Below are 18,138 nucleotides of genomic sequence, written 5' to 3'. Positions count from 1 at the left end.
ATCCCCACAGTATTCCAGAGACCTCAGATAAGCTGTCTTCACAGCACACATCAAATACAAGAGACCTCGCAGAGGGACAGGTAGTGCCTTATCTTTCCAGATTCCCCTTGCTTATAGGTCCCACCAAGTGTAGCCTTGACAAGTGTCTGTCAACTGTAGAAGGGAAATGTGGTTTTCCACAAGGAGCATGTGGGAACTTCTTAGCTCATACCCTAATGTACAATGGTGGCCTGGAATTTGAAGCCCGTATGGCCTTGAATCTCATCAGAGAGCTACCCCAGTCAGAGAGATTTGCCATCACCCCTGGTTCCTCCAACAATGCCCACAGCACCAGAGTGGAGGTTATTTTGCACCTCACCGGGTGTAGAACACATATTCTCCCTTGTGGGAGACCAAAGGGACCACCAAACACACCAAACATAGGATGTTCTATGCCCCACATCCTATATGCAGTTTCATTGTGGCAGGCTTGGTGGCTTCCCTGTCCTGAGACTGGGCTCCTTGAAAGATCTTTCTTCTTCTTTCCTTCCTTATTCCTTCTCCCTCCTCTTCCTTCTGCATTTTTGGGGGTTTTGTTTATTTGTTTCTTTTTGGAGACAGGATCTTCTCACTATGTAACTCTGGCCTGCCTGGACCACACAGGTCCACCTGCCTCTGCTTCCCAAGGGCTGAGATTAAAAGTGTGTGCCACTGTGCTCAGCGTCCTTGCTAATCTTTGAGTCTGGTCTAACACAGTTCATTGTCATGGTAGGATCCTCCTTGCATGACCGTGTCTTTCTCCCTATTCAATTTCTGTCAGTTTACAGTCCCTCACCTTCCTGTCCCTGCTGAGAGCTGGGAGAGTCTGCAGGGGTGTCGCAAGCCCTTATTTGCTCCATGTATACATGGCCACTAGAGGGCAGGAGACCCTCATTCTTCCTTAGAGCCAAACTAGAAACAACACACAGCAAAATCAGCTCTTGCTGGAAGATCATTCCGTGCAAAGGCCAACTTGGCAAATGTCACCCTACTAAACTGCAAAGGAGTTACGTGAAGCTTTATGTTCACCCCACCCCAAAGCTTGCAGCTCATTCAAGATCCCGGCTCCCCTCAGTCTATGATTTTCTCTGTTCTGGAGCAGCCACAGCTCGTTGGCCTTTAGCCCATCTCTCCCAGGCACCTGCAATGCTGTCTGAAGTTTTCACCTGGTCAGTTTAATGAGATGGTTTTCTATGCATTAACCTGATGGCCAGGGGATCTGGGGACTGTTCTTAGAGTGGGCCTTCTTTATTAAGGAAGTGAGGGGAGTGGGCAGGCAGAGGGAGGGTTTTTGGCAGTTTTCCTCACTAGTGTACAGCCTATATGTTCCCCATTCCCCAATCCTTCAGGGTCATCACAGCACAAACACAGCTTATTTAGATTAACAAGGAAGCTGTGTCCTGAGCAGTGTGCCCCTTGCTTAGGAAGTATAGATCAGATTGGGTTGCTGGGACACAGTGAGCTCTGTGAGTCACTCGAAAACACATTTCTGTGTTTTTCCTACCTAAGGAAAAGTTTTTACTCATCTATCAGGGAGCACTGAATTTTGGGAGAAAGTAAGTGATTTGGAGCAGTCCAGGCTGAGTGAGGTGCTGGTGAAGAACAGCCAGGAGGAAAACCTGCTGGGATTTATGCCCAAACTGGCTTCATCCAAAACTTCTGATTTTGGTATTTGTAGAGGATAGACCTCTAGTATGCTTTTCTGTGGCTGTGATAAACACCGTGACCAAAAGCAACTTGGGAAGGAAAAGGTTTGGTTTACAATTTATAATCCATCGGAGAGAAGCCAGGGCAGGAGCTCAAGACAGCAACCTGGAAGCAGGAACTGAGACAGAGGCCATGAGGGAAAGCCATTTACTGGTCCCTCTGGCTTGCTCAGCTCCCTCTCTTACACAGCTCAGGTCCACCAGCCTAGGGAAGGCACAGGCCATCGTGAACTAGGCCCTCTGATATCAATTAGCAATTAAGAAAATGACTCTCAGACATGGCCACGGGCCAGTTAGTCATGAGAAATCATTTAGTTGAGGCTTCCTCCTCCCAGACAACTCTAGATTTGGGTCATGCTCACGGCAGAAGTTCACCACCACAAGATCCAAGGTGGCCTTTCTGTTACACCTGTCTGCAGCAGTGTGAACGGCTGTGCTCCCACAGCCTTCTGCCACTTGGTGGCCCCCTACAGCACCTCCAGAAAAGCCGTGTCTGTGTGCTCACACTGCCCCTCCCTAAGCTTCCGTGTTCATTCTGTTCTGAGCTCCCTCTCAGACTCTACTGACGAATATATGCTTCTAGAAACTTCTTTCTTCCCAGAAAAACAGAAAATCCTCCTTCCAGGGAGACTGGGGCCCTAGTGACCTGGTGAGTCCTTGACTCTCCTTGTGAGGCTCCGGTCCCTCCAACGGCCTGAGGCTAGAGATGGCCACTTCATCCCACCGAGGAGCAGCTGGAGGAAGTCAGAAAGACCATAGAAGCTTCAAGACGTCGATAGGACAGGGGGAAGGACCAAGGTATGTTTCAGGTGTGTGTGTGTGTGTGTGTGTGTGTGTGTGTGTGTGGCGCGCGCGCCCCCCCCCACGTGCGCCCCCCTCCACCCGCCCCCCCCATCAAACCTTTGGGGAATGTCTGGCCCATGGGGAATGTCTGGCCTTCCCTGTGTCATGTTTGTTTTCAAGAGCACTGGACAGTTTTCCCCTGGCAGGAACCATGCCATTCCAACAAAATCCAGATGGGGTGTAGAGTCTACTTCTTAAGAAAGTGTGTGAGGCAGCTTCCTGTCAGGAGGTCTGTTGAGGAGGGGATCATACCTGAGGGGAAGAAGGAGCAGAGCGGGAGGCGGGCTCCCACGAGGGAGGCAGCAGGTGCAGCTGGGACTGTCGGTCTCCTGGGGAAGCAGAGGCAGTCTGCGTTCCATGCTCTCTCTTCTCACATTCCCAGTCCTTGCACAGACGATCCGGCTAATTGTGTGTTGAAGGAAACCGACCCTCACATGTTAACCCTTTCTTATGTTGACTGACCCGCTGGTTAGGACTAAATTTCTTCCCCTACTGGATTCTGGGAGCCTCTTTGACCTCCTTTCTCTGTGATCCACTTGACTCTTGATGCAGGATGAATTCCTGTGTCACAGAAGCTCCTCCAAATGGCTGAGCTCATGGTACCTTTGGGTTGCATCCTGGGAAGAGAGAGGGAGGAACTTAGGTACAGTCTTAACTGCTGGTATAGTGTGATGGTTGTGTCCTGGTGGAAACATTCTGCTCTCTGTAACCAAGGCCTCTGTGCCATCAGGGTGTAAGGTCTCGGGGACTGGAAGCAAACATTTTGCTGAAGCTGAGTGGTGCTGTTCTGACTTAGCTTCTACCTGTGGGTCCCTGAACCATGAGTTGTGGCTATGGAGAGTGGCACTGTATACTTCCACTTTACCAGGCCCATGTACAAAACTGTGGCCACTTTGTGTCTGGGCCCACTGCCTGATGACTGGCTAGCTGGGGAAGAGGCTGACTGGCACCAACAGATGGGTCATTCTATCATCTCGATGACCAGGGTCTCCCTCTGCTGAGGTTAGTTTCTGATGAGCGTTCACAAGTTCTGGTTTTCTTCCCTTCAGGTCCTTCCAGACTCCTCTTCCAGGCAAACTTAGCACTGATCTCCCAGCATGCTGCTTCCAAATCCACACCACCCAGCCACATTGATGGCTGGATCCACATGTTGGGAATAGCTGATCATTTCTTCTTCTAATGAAATGAACAAGGCCCACTGCTCAGAGTTCTACCCATGGGGAGAATATCTTTCCAACACTGTCCCCCAAAGATGCCCAAGACTGGGCCACAGTGCTGTGGCTGTCCTCTGGTCATGGTGCCTACATGTTATACAGAATCGTCTGTCAAAATCTCCCTTTGCTCTGCCAACAGACTGCAGGGGACTCCCTGTGAGGTCACAGATTTTGGCCTTGAGAGAGAAGGTGGTGTAGTTATAGTAAGGGCCCTGGGGCTACTGCTTCATGGAACCATATCATCCTTCTGATCACACATGTGACATTTCCACAAGGATGGAGGGCTGGTTGTCCATCTACCTGATGGCCTGGTGGAGTGTCTCAGTGCATTACTTATTGCTACCACCTGATATCTGAGGCTGGGAGACCCAAGGGGTCCATGCCTGGCAAAGGCCTTCACATTGTGTTGAAAAATAGAAGGGGTGGAGTAGTGCATAAGAGGCTTCAGGACCGGACAAGCTCACTTAAAACGATTTGTTTACTTTTGAAAAATGTGAATGGGGGCTCTGCCTGGGTGCATGTGTGTGCATCTCACAATGCGGTGCCTGCAAAGGCCAAAAGAGGAAGTCGTATTCTCTAAAACTGAGCTGCAGATGGTTGTGAGCCACCATGTAGATGCTGGAAACTGAACCCAGGTCCTCTGCAAGAGCAGCAAGTGCTCTTAACCGCTGAGCAGTCTCACTCGCCCTACAAACTCACTTTTGTAATGAGTTACTCTCCTCGTAATCTGCAACACACTCCCATTGGCATGGTTTTGATCTACTTGTGAGTGCAGAGCCCTCATTCCCTAGTCTTCTCTTCTTAGGTCATCTCCCACCACTGCTGAATGGTGGATGAAGTTTCCAACTTTGACTGGTGCATTCGGATCATAAAACTCTGCCCCTAGACCTCAAGTGTGTGTTTGAGTCACATCTGGAGTATGCTTACTTCAAACTAATAACTCCCAAGGTCTTAACATGTGGTCCTAGCTTTAACTCAAAAATTCAAAGTCCACCAGTCTTAGCTAAGGCAGCTCAGGCTGAAACTCCAGGCAGGGCTTATCCTGAGGCAGATTCTCCTCCAGCTGGGTACCTGGGAAACCAAAGCAAATGCTTCCAGTGTACAGTGGTAAGGCAGGCACAAGGGACATTTTCCCATCTCAAAAGGCAGACATTGGCCAGAGTGGGTAATAGACTCCAACAGGACAGACAGCATTAATCCCAAAGGTTCTAGAACAGTCTTTACTCATATGCTCAGGGTTTGGCCTCAAAGACTCCAGTAGCCTCATCAAACAGTTTCCCCGAGCTTAACCTAGGCTGCAGCTGTTGTGGGGAGTCAGATGTCTGCAGTCCTTACAAGCAGGGCTGTACCCTGTTACCTCACATCTGTGTCTCTGAGGTGGCCTTGTTCCACAATTGAGATATTAGGCCATCACTTGTTTTTTTTAATAATTTATTTTTCACTTGCTTTGGTGTGAAGATATCAGATCCCCTGGAACTGGGGTTACAGATGGTTTTAAGCTGCTGTGTGGATGCTGAGAATTGAACCCAGGCCCTCTGGAAGAGCAGCGAGTGCTCTTAACCAATGAGTCGAATCTCCAGGCCCCTACCATTTCTCCTTTAGCTTTGATATTTGGAGCGTCTCCCAGGGAAAACCTAGCCTCAAGCTGAAGGGAACTCCTGGTCATCAGAGAGTACATTAACTCCTGAGGAGCATGTGTGTACCGGTGGGTGTGATGAAACTGCAGGTGCCCAGCATATGCAATAATAGCGGTACAACCTTGGCAGTTTGACTTTTAATTTTTTTTTTTTGTTCATGCTTTTCTTCATTTTCTAGACATGTTTGAGAAACACGTTATTGTTAATGAATGAAAATTCCTCTAAGGAGACAAGTCATCGTGGAATTACACGAAGCAAGCACACGCTTAGCGATGACCACGTCTGAGATGAGCACTTGGGGATTCTGTGTTCCTCTTTAACAGTTTTAGAGTACACCAGTTCCCTAGAATAAACATCAGACCACATGAGCCGGAGATGAGGCTTAGTTTGTGGAGCGCATGCCTGGAAGGCATGAAGCCCTTGGTCCAATCCCTGCTGTAGGCTAGGCTAGCTGGTGAGTGAGCTCAGGGTCTCTTCTTCTGGCAATCACTGGGCTTTCAAGCATGTACTGCCACTGAGCTCAGAGGCTTCACGCTGAGTTGCCTCCCAGCCCGGTAGTTTAAATTCTCAGGGACAGGGAGGACAGCTCTCCTGCCACCCCTCTCCACTTGCTGTGGGTGGAGCACTGACGTGCTGCTCCTGTCTCAACAGCACCAGCCGGGACCAGGAAGACAGTTTCAAAGGGAGCCCGGAAACATCCACACTGCGGCTCCTCCTGCTAGGGAAACGCGGTGCAGGCAAAAGTGCCACAGGAAACACCATTCTGGGTAAAGCCAAGTTCGATTCCAAGTTCAGTGATCACATGGTAACCAAACAGTGCCAGAGCGAAACTGTGTCCCTGAGAGGGAAGCAGGTCATTGTCATTGACACCCCAGATCTATTCTCCTCACAGTCCTGTGCAGAGGTCAGGTCGCTGAACCTGCAGCAGTGCTTGAAGCTCTCGGCTGACGGTCTCCACGTGCTGCTGCTGGTCACACCCATTGGGCACTATACAGAGGAGGACAGGGAGACCATTGAGGGCATCCAGGGTGAGTTTGGCACTAAAGCCTACAGTCACCTGATCGTGGTCTTCACTCGGGAAGATGAGCTGGGTGAAGACTCGCTGAAGGACTACATTGACAGCAAGAGCTCGCTCAAGGTGTTGCTTGGAAACGCTGGAGATCGATACTGTACTTTCAACAACAAGGCAGACAAGGAGCAGCGGGAACAACAGGTGACCCGGCTCCTTGATGTGATTGAGCAGATGATGGTGGGAAGCCCGGGGCCATATTTTGTGCCCTTGAAAATGGAAGGCAGTGGAGTCCAGGTAGGACTGATGGGAGGAAGATAGCCCCAAATCAATGGACTATCTTGTGTGTTACAGCCATGTTTTGTTCAGGGAGGTGTGTTTATACGCTCTAGGGTAGCGATTCTCATCCTGTGGGTCACATTTGTGGGTTGAACGGCTCTTTCACAGGGATTGCGTATTGAGATTTACAATACAATTCGTAACAGTAGCAAAATTACAGTGATGAAGTAGCAATGAAAATAATTTTATGGTTGGAGGTCACCACAACATGAGGAACCGTATTAAAGGGTCTCCACTCTAGGAGGGTTGAGAACACTGCTCTAGAGTAGTAGTAGGCATCAGACTTCTTGAGTGTCAGCCTGGGGACTTTGGACTTAACTGGAAAGCTAATGGGAAACAAAACCTGTCAACATGGCACCTCATGTGACTGAACACACCGAACTCTGCATAGTCTTTCCGCTGACTTCCCAGCAAACAACAGAACAACAACAAAACCCCTACTTTTTTTCCCCACTTCTTTTCCTGTTCCAAAGACTTCTGAATCTTCTTCCAGTCTCTGGCCTCTAAAGTTGGTGTTCTCAGACCTCATTGGGCTCTCCTTCATTCCCTCACACACATTCCCTCCTCCCAGAAGACCCTCACTGTTATGCTCTGGTCCTCGGTGTCTTAAGCAGTAGTCTTAGCTCAGCTTTTTCAGCCAGGTCTGACTCTGTAAGAATCTCTCACACTAAGTCAACCTTGACTTGCTCAAACTTGTCACCACCCTTTAAATCTCTTAGTTACACTATCCTCTCCACTCAGTCAGTGGTTGTGTTGCTCACCACAGAGCCTTAGCTCTGAAACTATTGCTTTCTGATGTCCAAGGAATCACTGAAGGTCTCATGACATCAGCACTTCTGGAATCCACCTAATTCTGTTCCTTCCAGCATTGTCTGGCCCAGGGCAGCAGTCTTTCTTCCCTGTATCACTTTAACCTAGTAACAATTTTTATCTCATTCACTTAAGGGCCTTATCCTCCACTCCATGTCACATAGAATCGCCAGCTGTTAATCGCATTTCATTCCTTAAAATGGGAGGAAAATGCATTTGCAACTAAGGCAGTGACAGAAATGCAGAATTCCTGTGAAGAGCTGACACCTGACTGAATGGTTTATGCATAGACTGCAAGTCCTACCACATGGGGTGATTCTGCAAGATAAGGGTCGAGCAAAAGCTGAGCCTTGGAATGATCTTCTTAGATCTGCTCAGAGAGATGCCACAAAACAGAGTCTAAGCAGGGTGAGAGTATGAGAGAAATCAGCATTTACTGAGCACCCACTAAATGCCAGACCCACACATCACCTTGTATTTGCATGAGCTCCATATAAAGGTGTTCTGCAGGTGATGAACCAGGCTCATGACATCTTGTCTCCTTCGCTGATGTGTGCTTTGCATTAGGACAGTCTGTCTCTTCCCTGAGTGAAGAGTGGTACAGGGATGCCAGCTCAGAATGAGCTTCCCACAAGAAAACCTCGCCTAAAGTGCTCAGCAGCTCCTCGTTGATCTTAAGATGAATCATAGTTCCCACTCAGCTTGGTCACTTGCCCTGTGCCCTGCTTCCTATGCTGGTCTCTCTGGTTCCCCTCTCCCCCAGTCTCCAGTTATGCTCATGTGCACTCTGACACTGGGCACCTGTATTGCTCTCTGCACTAGCACTGCCTTTGCTCCCCACCCTGCCCCAGCTCTGCTCTGTGGCTCCATCCACTCAGCATCAGCTCACTTCCCCCATCTCTTTGGCCTCCTGACTCTCTCATCCCTGCTTGGTTCCTTGCTTCTCTGCCCTCAGAATACCCCTTACACCAGTCACTACCAGCTCAAGGGGTTCCTGTGGACATATTTACAATAGCTGCCTCCCTACAAAGCCCATGAGGATAGAAAACACATTCTGTTAGCCACACTGTCATGTCTTGTGAAACACAAATGTAGTAAGATGTACCTGGAAATTTCTGTGAAGATTAAATGAGATGCTTAAAAGTTGTTAATAAATAAATAATTTACTAATTATTGTTGTTAATAAATAAATGCTCAGTATTTATTAGCTATTGTTATTGAGATGTTTGGGGGTTAGAGAGATTATGAATATTAAGGATTTCAGGGGGGCTGGAGAGATGGCTCAATGCTAAGAGCATTTGCTGCTCTTGCAAAGGACCTGATTTCAGTTTCTAGCACCCATATGGGGCCTTATAACTACCTGTAACTCCAGTTCCAGATCTGCTAGCCTCTTTTGGCCTCCACAATCATTGTACATATGTGCTTTGCATACATGCAAGAAGGCAAATCACTCACACATGTAAAATAAAAATGGTAAATAAATCCTTTAAAACAATTGGGGATGTCAGCAATCCAAAGAGAAAAATATATAAAGGTAACCCGTACAAAGATTCTTACCGCGGCATCTTTTGAAATAGTAAAAGCAGAGATAATCCAAAGGCCCACCACTGTTCATAGTATAGGATAGATTGTACCAACTAAAAGGAGCTGGGTAGTTCCATCTATATTAACTTGTGCAGGTGTGAAGTTTATGATACCAAGCAGACTGCTGACCAGGAAGCCCTGTGAGTCTCTCCAATGGATACTTGTGAATGTTTGTATAAACACAGAGAAATATGTAACATTGATAGCTGTGACTTTTCTTACAAGTTGGATATAGAAGATTATTAATTTTCATATCATGCATAGCATATTTACATTGAAATAATGAGAGTGAAAGATATAGAGATAGATGATAGTGGATTAAATGCATTAAAGATTTGGCTGAGAACAGGGAAGGAAGCAAAGGCAGGCTCTTCCAATTGGCATAAGCCTTAAGAGGTAAGGTTAGAATGGATCCCACCCACGAGACAGAACGGTATTGTTTTCATGTTAATTATGTGTTTGATTTTCCATACCTGGTGAGGTATTCTCAATTTAACTTCATGTCAGAGGCTCCACACCACCCTGGTGAGCAGCAAGGGCGCCGGAAATGGCTCTGTCTCTGGGAAGCTGCTCACCAGCATCAGAGAGCTTGAAAGATGGGCAGGTGCACAGAGGAAGTCGAGGACCGTGACCTTACTGTGACCTCTTTCTAATCAGCAGATATTCTGTCTCCAGTTGTATCTCCATGAGTATTGTGTGGAAGGTTATCTCCTTTGGCCCGTGTCTGTCATTTCCCCCTTTATTTTCTAGGATTGTGGCCATAGAACTACATATGAAGAAGGGGACAATCTGTGTGGTAAGTTGGTCACCTACACAATGAGACTCACGCCTACATTCTTTTAATGCATTGCCCAGCCAAAGTAAAGTGGAAAACTAACGAATCAGAAACAAAAGATACATGGAAAGCCAGTCTATCTGGGTGTCACACCTGTCCCCAGAGGACTCCTGACATGAGTGACCCAGTGCAGCAGCAGTCAAAGTGCTGGACACTGGGGCGTCCACAGCATCCTGGACACTGGGGCGTCCACAGCATCCTCTGTTGTTCTATGCAGGGAGCCAGCCTTGCTGTCCACGGCTTTCTCCTAACTCTGTTTCTCCTTCCTGGTCATGGGTCTAGTATTCCTGAAGGGGAGCAGGAAACATTCCTCATGGATGGCATCAGCTTGTAGTATCTTTGTATGGACTTCCATCAGTTGTGTGTTCTATGTAGCAACCCAGGGCGGTACACAATAGTAAATAGAATGCCTGTAGGGAGGACACACAAGGCTTATGAACTCACAGATGCATTTTTAGCTTATTTCTCAGTCAGTCCTGTGTAAAAACTGCAGTCTCACAGACAAGGCCCTTTCCTCGTAAAGTACCACAAAATAATAAAAAAATTATTCATGAACTTTAGTAATAATAATAGCAATATTGAAGCTGACATTGTGGGCTAGGAAATAACATACATGTACTTCAGTCCTCAAAGTCTAAAAAATTGAATGCCTAGCATATGAACAGTTTATAGTATTTTGGCAGGCACACCATGGAAAGCATCCTTTTTCATAAGAAGCATGGAATGAAGGTATCATATCAAGGTACTGGTTTTACAGGCCTTGGAATTAAAGATTCAGCCAATGCCTGTATGTGACGATGACAGATCCAGCAGAGTGAAGGCACCTCAGACTCGGGAGGCTGGAGAGCACTTTTGTACTGGGTGGTCCTGAGGAAGTCACGTTCCCTTTGGACTGGGTTCTAGTAAGCTGTGGGGGTAATTCTACAACTAGAAACTTTAGGATTTTTTTTTTTTTTTTTTTGTCCTCAGGATGGCAAGGTTAGAGAGAGGCCACTGCTGTCCTTGCAGTCAGTAGAGGGATATTTTGGAACTGTTGAATGCTGCATACATGGTCATGGTCTTGGAGTTCTGGCATCTGCCATGGGACTGATGGAGGACTGAGAAAGAAAACAATGTCTCTACATCTGCTGTCGTCTTTCCCAGCACCCGCTTCTGTCCACTGCACTCTGTGGGCTCTCTGTATTGAAGGAACCCTCATTTGAAAAGAAATAACAAATGGAATAATAGGATTTTTTCTTTTCTTTTGTTTTCTTGTGGGAAAGTTTACAAGACAATAGGCTTCTATAAGGTTTTTTGTTTTTTATAGATCCTTTGCTTTTGACTAATTCTCCTTCCACCCCCATCTCCCCAGTATTCACACCTCTGCCTTCTTAAACCTGTGTACTCTTTTCTATTTTCCTTCTACCTATGTTCTACCACCCCTGCCTCTGCACGGAAACCTGCGCTCATACCCCTTCCCAGTTCCTGCTTCCACAAGCAAGCAATACTATGAAGTTCAAGCTTGGATCCACATACAAATGACAATATTTGTCTGTCTGGCCCTGGGTTACACACTCAGTGTCATTACTCCCAGTTTTATCTATTTACCTGCAAATTTCAGTTTTCTTTGTAGTTGAATAATATTCTATTGTGTATATGTATCACATTTTCATTACCCATTCACTAGCTTATGGATAGCTAAGGTTCTGCCATTTCTTAGATATCGTGAATGGAGCAACAATACCCACAGATGAGCAGAGATCTCTGCAGTGTGGTATAAAGTCTGCTGGGTGTATGGCAGGAGTGGAATAGATGGGGGAGAGGGTAGTTTTATTTTATTTATTTATTTATTTATTTTATTGTTTTAGAAACCTCCAGATTGAATTCCAAGGTGTCTGTACCACTTTATACCCCCAAACAGAATATAAGGGTTCCATTTTCCCCATAACCATACCAGCATTTGTTGTCATTTGTATTCCTGATAGCCATTCTGACTAGGATTATAATATTCTTTAAGTAAAAGAAAGTGCACGGCATTTGGCTTTTGTGGTTGTGGGAGCAGTTTGCTGGTGCTCTTGAGAAGCAATCATATTCGTATGGAAACTTGAACAAGCAGCATGCGTGACCAGGAGGGTGTGGAGCTCTGTCCTACGTGTGCAGAGTGTGAGGGCAAGGAGGAAGTATGTGGGAGCCTGACCCAGGTTGTCCTCAGCCATGAACCCTCTGTAGCTGATCTATGCCTATCAAGTTACCAGAGACTGCTGGGGTGTTATCTTCTCTCACCCTTTTAACAGCGTGGGACATTCTACCCTGTGTGCTCTGAAAGACTGAAGGGAACAATTTTTTCCAAATCGACAAAGCAAGGATTCATTGTTTTGTTTTCTAGTTCTCTCCAGAAATAATTTTATTCTTCTTTATAGCCAAATAAGACACACACACACACACACACTCACACACACACACACACACACACACACACACACACACACTCACACACACACACACACACACACACACGCACGCATGCACGCACGCATACACATACACATTATTTTTGAGGTCCAGGTCCAGTGTTCTCATTTGTGTATGTGTGCATGGGTGTGTGCACATAAGTATGAACATGTTTGTGTATTGTGTAAATGTAGAGGAAACCTTGTGTATCATCTTAGGCACCATGCACTTTTTTATTGAGACAAGATCTAGTCCTGGCCTGGAACTCACCGTGTAGACAAGACTACTGGCCAAAGTGCTCCATTAGTGCTGGGATTCCAAGAGTGCACCACCATGCTTGGATTTTAAATTTTTCATGGGTTCTGGACATTGAACTGGAACCCTCATTCTTTCAAGGCAAGTTGTTTAGCAACTGAGTTGTCTCCCTGGACCCCATATCACATTTTCTTCTCTTAATTGTTGATGGTTTCTAGGCTAATTATTATCTTGTAAATAATGCAACAATAAACACAAATGGTCAAACACTTATTTTGTATGTTAATTGGAAAATTAATACAAAAATAATATCCTCTCCTCTGTTAAGAACAACAGTTCTTACAGTCTCCTTCCATAGACAACCCCTCCCCAGAGTCCTACAAACAGATCAATTTGTCCTGTTCTGAGCTTCAGATAATGAGTCATACAGAATGTCAATTTTGTGTCTGGCTTCTTCCACTCAACATGTGTTTGAGTTTCACATGTGTTAAAAAAAAGAACCAATATACTCACATATTTTATTATGTGAGTGTAAGGTTAGAGGGCACGCTATAGTTATATTGTCACAGCCCTTGCCTTGGCCCATGACCTCATGCTCTAATACTTACTTTTGAAGAATGAATTCCAGTAGAAGCTCAATTTAGCATGGTCATTTTGGAAAATCCTGGGCTTTCCATATTCCTTCCAGTTCATTCCTCCTTGGCATGGTTTCTACGTGGGTGTCTGGGCTCTGCCTGGGAGTAGAGGCCTGCTCAATCAGAGGGGTGGGGCTTTCTAGAGCAGGTCACATCTGTATCCAACTGCAGGAGGAGACACTGGATCCACTTTTATTTTTCTTGTCTCACAGGTCCAAAGAAGAGAGAGCCTCAGATTCCAGGACCCAATCAGGATGTAGAGATGCCAGAACTGAGGGTCCTCCTCATGGGGAAGCGTGGTGTTGGGAAAAGTGCAGCAGGGAACAGCATTCTGGGGAAGCAGCCCTTTAAGATTCAGTACAGTGAGCAGCAGGTCACCAAGGTCTTTACATCCCATAGCAGGATCTGGAACGGGAAGAAACTTCTGGTCATTGATTCTCCAGAGATCTCATCGTGGAAGTCTGATGTATCTGAAGTCAAGAAGCACACCTCTTCGGGTCCCCATGCCTTCCTGCTGGTGATACCACTGAACTCTTCGATAAAGAGTGATGACAATATGTTCAACCTTGTCAAAAATATTTTTGGAGAAAAATTCACCAAGTTCACAATTATTCTCTTTACCAGGAAAGAAGACTTAGAGGATCAGGCTCTAGATGAATTTATAAGTAAAAATAGCAATCTCCAGGAGCTCATCTTGAAATTTGAAAAAAGATACACCGCTTTCAACTATCGGGCAACTGCGGAGGAGGAGCAGAGGCAGGTGAACAGACTCCTGGACCAAGTTGAGAGCATGGTGCGGTGCAATGACAACAAGCCTTGTATCTTCAGAGAGAAAGGTACGGCTGAGCACAGGAGATGCTTTGTATTCAGTGCTTGGAATAGAAGGCATGATCTAGAGCTACTAGTTTCTTTTTTTAATTTATTTTTAAATTTAAATTAGTAACAAGCTTGCTTCACATGTCAATCCCAGCTCCCTCTCCTCTTCCCCAGCTCCCACTACTCCCCCAAGCCCCCATCCCAACCCCCTCCGCTCCCCAGGGAGGGTGAGGCCCTCCATGGGGGATCTCCAAAGTCTGTCAGATCATCCCAGGCAGTGCCTAGGCCCTCCCCCATGTCTCCAGACTGAGAGAGTATCCCTCCATGTGGAATGGGCTCCAAAAGTCCATTCGTGTGCCAGGCAGAAATACTGATCTACTACCCGAGGCCCCATAGATTGCTGAGGCCTCCTCACTGACATCCATGTTCTGGGGTCTGGATCAGTCCCGTGCTGGCCTCTTAGCCATCGAGCTGCTACTTTCTGAAGGAAGTGCCAAGGGTGAGAAAAGGCCCAGGTGGGGGTGTAGCTCAGTACAGTGTTTATCCAGCACGCACTAGGGTATCTGATCCCCAGCAGGCCATCAACTGGGCATGGTAGTATTTTCCTGTAGTCCCAACACTTGGGAAGTAGAGTCAGGAGGACCAGAAGTTCAAGTTTATTGGCTAAGTAATGAGTTCAAGGCCAGCCTGGCTTAAATAAGACCCTGTCTCAAAACCAACTGGCAGCTGTATACTTTGGTATCTTCTTTTTTTCTAAATTTTCCTAAAGTTATGAGTTTATGTGTACTCTAATGGCTGTTTTTTTATTCCTTCATGACCCTATCCTACCTCTCCAGCATGGAGACCCCTCCCAGTCTTCTTGCTGTTCCAGTCTGGGGTTGCTGGGACTTAGCACTCAGCTCAGTGATGTCAGATTCCAGTCACTTGTTTGCTTTTCTGTTTTCTTACCCCAGAACTCTCTCTGGGTTATTTATTCTCCCCTGATTTGGAGCCACCTAAAGAAATACAGGAAAACAGGAAGGCCAGGAGAGAGCATCTGGAGAAGCTCAATTTGAAACAGACTTTAGAGAATAGAAAGCATTGAGGTGGCTGGGAAGAAAGCAGAGACACCCCAGAGAGTACAGTGGCAAATTCATGAAAAGAAACAGGACTAGAGGAGCATGCCTCTTAGGAGGAGACGAGAATGGTCCTGATAGAAACAGGGCCTCAAATGGCAGAAAGGTTGGATCAGATCTCAGAGAGACCTGACAACTGAGTCTTTCCTAAATACAGAAGTAGGGATTGAAATACACACATGAGTGTGTGTGTGTGTGCTTGCTTGTGTATACGTGATGCATGCATGCACATTTTGGTTCAGATAATTGATTTATTTTCACCCTTTAAGCATATCTACGAGACTGGGTTCAGCGGGAGTAGCTCACAGTTGTCCTGGAAGGAAGACCAAGACGGGCTTTCCTCCCTCTTTGGTTTGAGGTAGAGACTAGTGACTTGATAAGGGTTTCATGAGGGAGGACCACTGAGAAGGGACACAGTGCAAAGTATAAAGGCATCAGGAACACCTGAAAGTAAATATAATCAGATCCCTGCACCTGCAAATACTATTTACATGGACCCTTCTCTTCTATCACCGACACCACAAAGAACAGTGTTACTGGGCATTTATTTTAATCGGGAAGTTCCTTTGGCTCATTATTGAAAGACACAGCAAGATTCATCAGGCTTTTAATGAATTTTAGTATGAGGTAACCAGCACAACTGGTAATCTATTGATAGAATATGTGATTCCCCCGCCCCCAGAATCCAGTTGTATAGACTAGGTTTTTAAATACTTCAAAGACATTTTACTATGGTTATTATGAGTTGACAATAGGGAGACTTAGTTACAGTAGGAACAGAAGATAGAAATGAAATGTGTGGAATAGACTCAGCAAAGATAAGGCTACTGTTTCCTATGGGTACCAGTGATTAAAAAGAGGTCCTGGAAGAGGGAGCAGAGTAGGTTCAGAGACAAGGGGTGTGCTATGTTCATGATGAGCAATGGGCAGAGCATTATCCGATTCCCTCTGCTGAGTTCATAGACGACATGAACTGGGCAAGCCAGTCTCATGTGTGGGGTAGACCCGCTGGGTGATGCCTGGTGAGCTTAATGATGAAACTAGTGCTCTGAATAACTTGGAAAGATGAGTTCTGCATCATCCCACAGTCATGAATCCTTCTCATTTTCCTCTGCAACAGAACTCTTAAACATCATCCTCTTAGGAAGCAGTGGGACCGGAAAGAGTGCAACTGGAAACACTATCTTGGGGAGACCTGCCTTCCTGTCTCAACTTGGAGCTCAGCCCATCACCATTAGAAGCCAGAGCGGCCGGGCTACAGTGGACGGGCAGGATGTTGTGGTGGTGGACACGCCATCATTCAGCCAGATGCCTGGTATTCAAAAGGATATTTTCAAGTTAAGGGAGGAGGTAAAATACTGCTTATCTCTCTGTGAAGAAGGGATGAAGATTTTTGTTCTAGTACTTCAGCTGGGGCGCTTTACCCAAGAAGATGAGGCCGCAGTGGAGCAACTGGAGGTCATGTTTCCAGAAGGAATTATGAAATATACGATTGTGCTGTTTACACGGAAGGAAGACCTAGGGGATGGAGACCTTAGTGATTACACTAGAAACACAAAGAACAAAGCCTTCAAAAGAATAGTTAAAAAGTGCAAGGAACGAGTTTGTGCTTTTAATAACAAAGAAACTGGTCGAAACCGGGAGGCCCAGGTGAAAGAGCTGTTGACAATAGCCAATAGTCTCAGAAAGCACTATGATGAACATTCATTTTCATGGATGGACTTTGGCCATCCGTTTAAGACAATAGGCCAACAAATTGCTAGTGTGTTTAAACAATGAGCTCAAGTGAACAATTAAAGGGTCTGTCTGGGACATGGGGATGCCATCAGACAGAGGTGGGTGGGATGAAGGATGGCAGGTCTGGTGGGATGGTTCCCCCAAAGAAAGTTCATGACTTTTAAGTCTGAGGGATAAACGTATCTCATGTTGAATGTAGGTGTTTGGATGAAAAAATTGTCAAGTTAGGCCAAGCAGTAGGGAATTAGAGGACACAAAGAATAAGGTAGAGGATATGGGAAATGTTTTGAATATCAAGATATTAAGGATCAAAACCATTCCACCAGCGCAGGTCAGAGTCAGGACTCACACCATGACCAAGGCTCAGGTCATTGTTGAACCCCAACGGAAGACAAGGCCAGCATCTTAGGACATGGAAGAAAGTGGAGGTGAACATTAAAACTTTATTCTGTCTTTGTGCCCAGCTTCACTGGTGTGTGAAATTTATTCCATAGTGTTCTGTGCATGACCTACTGGAAGTTGCTTGAGGTGAAATATGTGAAATGAACAATATGAAACTGTCCCCAAAGTGTATTAAGGGTCAGACATTTTAAATATCAGCTACTTTCATATGTACCTTGAGGATAAGACATAAAATGTATGTGTTTAGTTAGCTTCAAGATTAACCTATTGGTAAGGTGATGAAGCCTGGGAATTGATGTTTTTGATATTCTACTTTATCTTAGCCAAAAAGCCAAGAAGTAATTCTGCAATAATTGCATGCCACATATGTCTGAACATGGTAACTTCTGGAAAATGTATGTGTAAATATATTGAGTTGGATCAGATAATAAAGATGAGGTGGATTATGACTTCACACTTTCCTTCTGATGGCATTTTTTTTTCTGGTTTAGGGAAAGAGCCTAATTTCATAAAGAGGCCACTGTGAGCTTTGGCCAAGGTGAGCTTTTCATATCTCTGGTGCCTGAGGGTTTTTTTTAATTTTTATTTTATTTTATTAGTTCAAATTAGGAACAAGCTTGCTTCAGATGTCAATCCCTTCTCCCTCTCCCTTCCCTCCCCCCCAACATCCCACCTGCCCCTATCCATACCCCCTCCACTCCCCAGGCAGGGTAAGGCCCTCAAAAGGGGCTCCCCAAAATGAGCGACAGTTGC

General features: G+C 45.9%; 1 protein-coding gene across 1 annotated transcript; it reads left to right on the top strand.

Moving 5' to 3' along the window:
• Positions 1 to 2,311: 2,311 nt before the first annotated feature.
• On the top strand, positions 2,312 to 17,025 carry Gimap8 (GTPase, IMAP family member 8). The gene is made up of 5 exons (XM_027428475.2): positions 2,312 to 2,522; positions 6,070 to 6,724; positions 9,911 to 9,956; positions 13,528 to 14,151; positions 16,367 to 17,025. The coding sequence occupies exons 1-5, from the start codon at positions 2,431 to 2,433 to the stop codon at positions 17,023 to 17,025; spliced, it is 2,076 nt and encodes a 691-aa protein (XP_027284276.1). The 5' UTR covers positions 2,312 to 2,430.
• Positions 17,026 to 18,138: the final 1,113 nt, after the last annotated feature.

Source organism: Cricetulus griseus, chromosome 8 (assembly GCF_003668045.3).
Source record: "Cricetulus griseus strain 17A/GY chromosome 8, alternate assembly CriGri-PICRH-1.0, whole genome shotgun sequence".
Taxonomy (NCBI): Eukaryota; Metazoa; Chordata; class Mammalia; order Rodentia; family Cricetidae; genus Cricetulus; species Cricetulus griseus.
The sequence above is the reverse complement of the archived record's forward strand: the minus strand, read 5'-3'. Positions and strand labels throughout refer to the sequence as shown.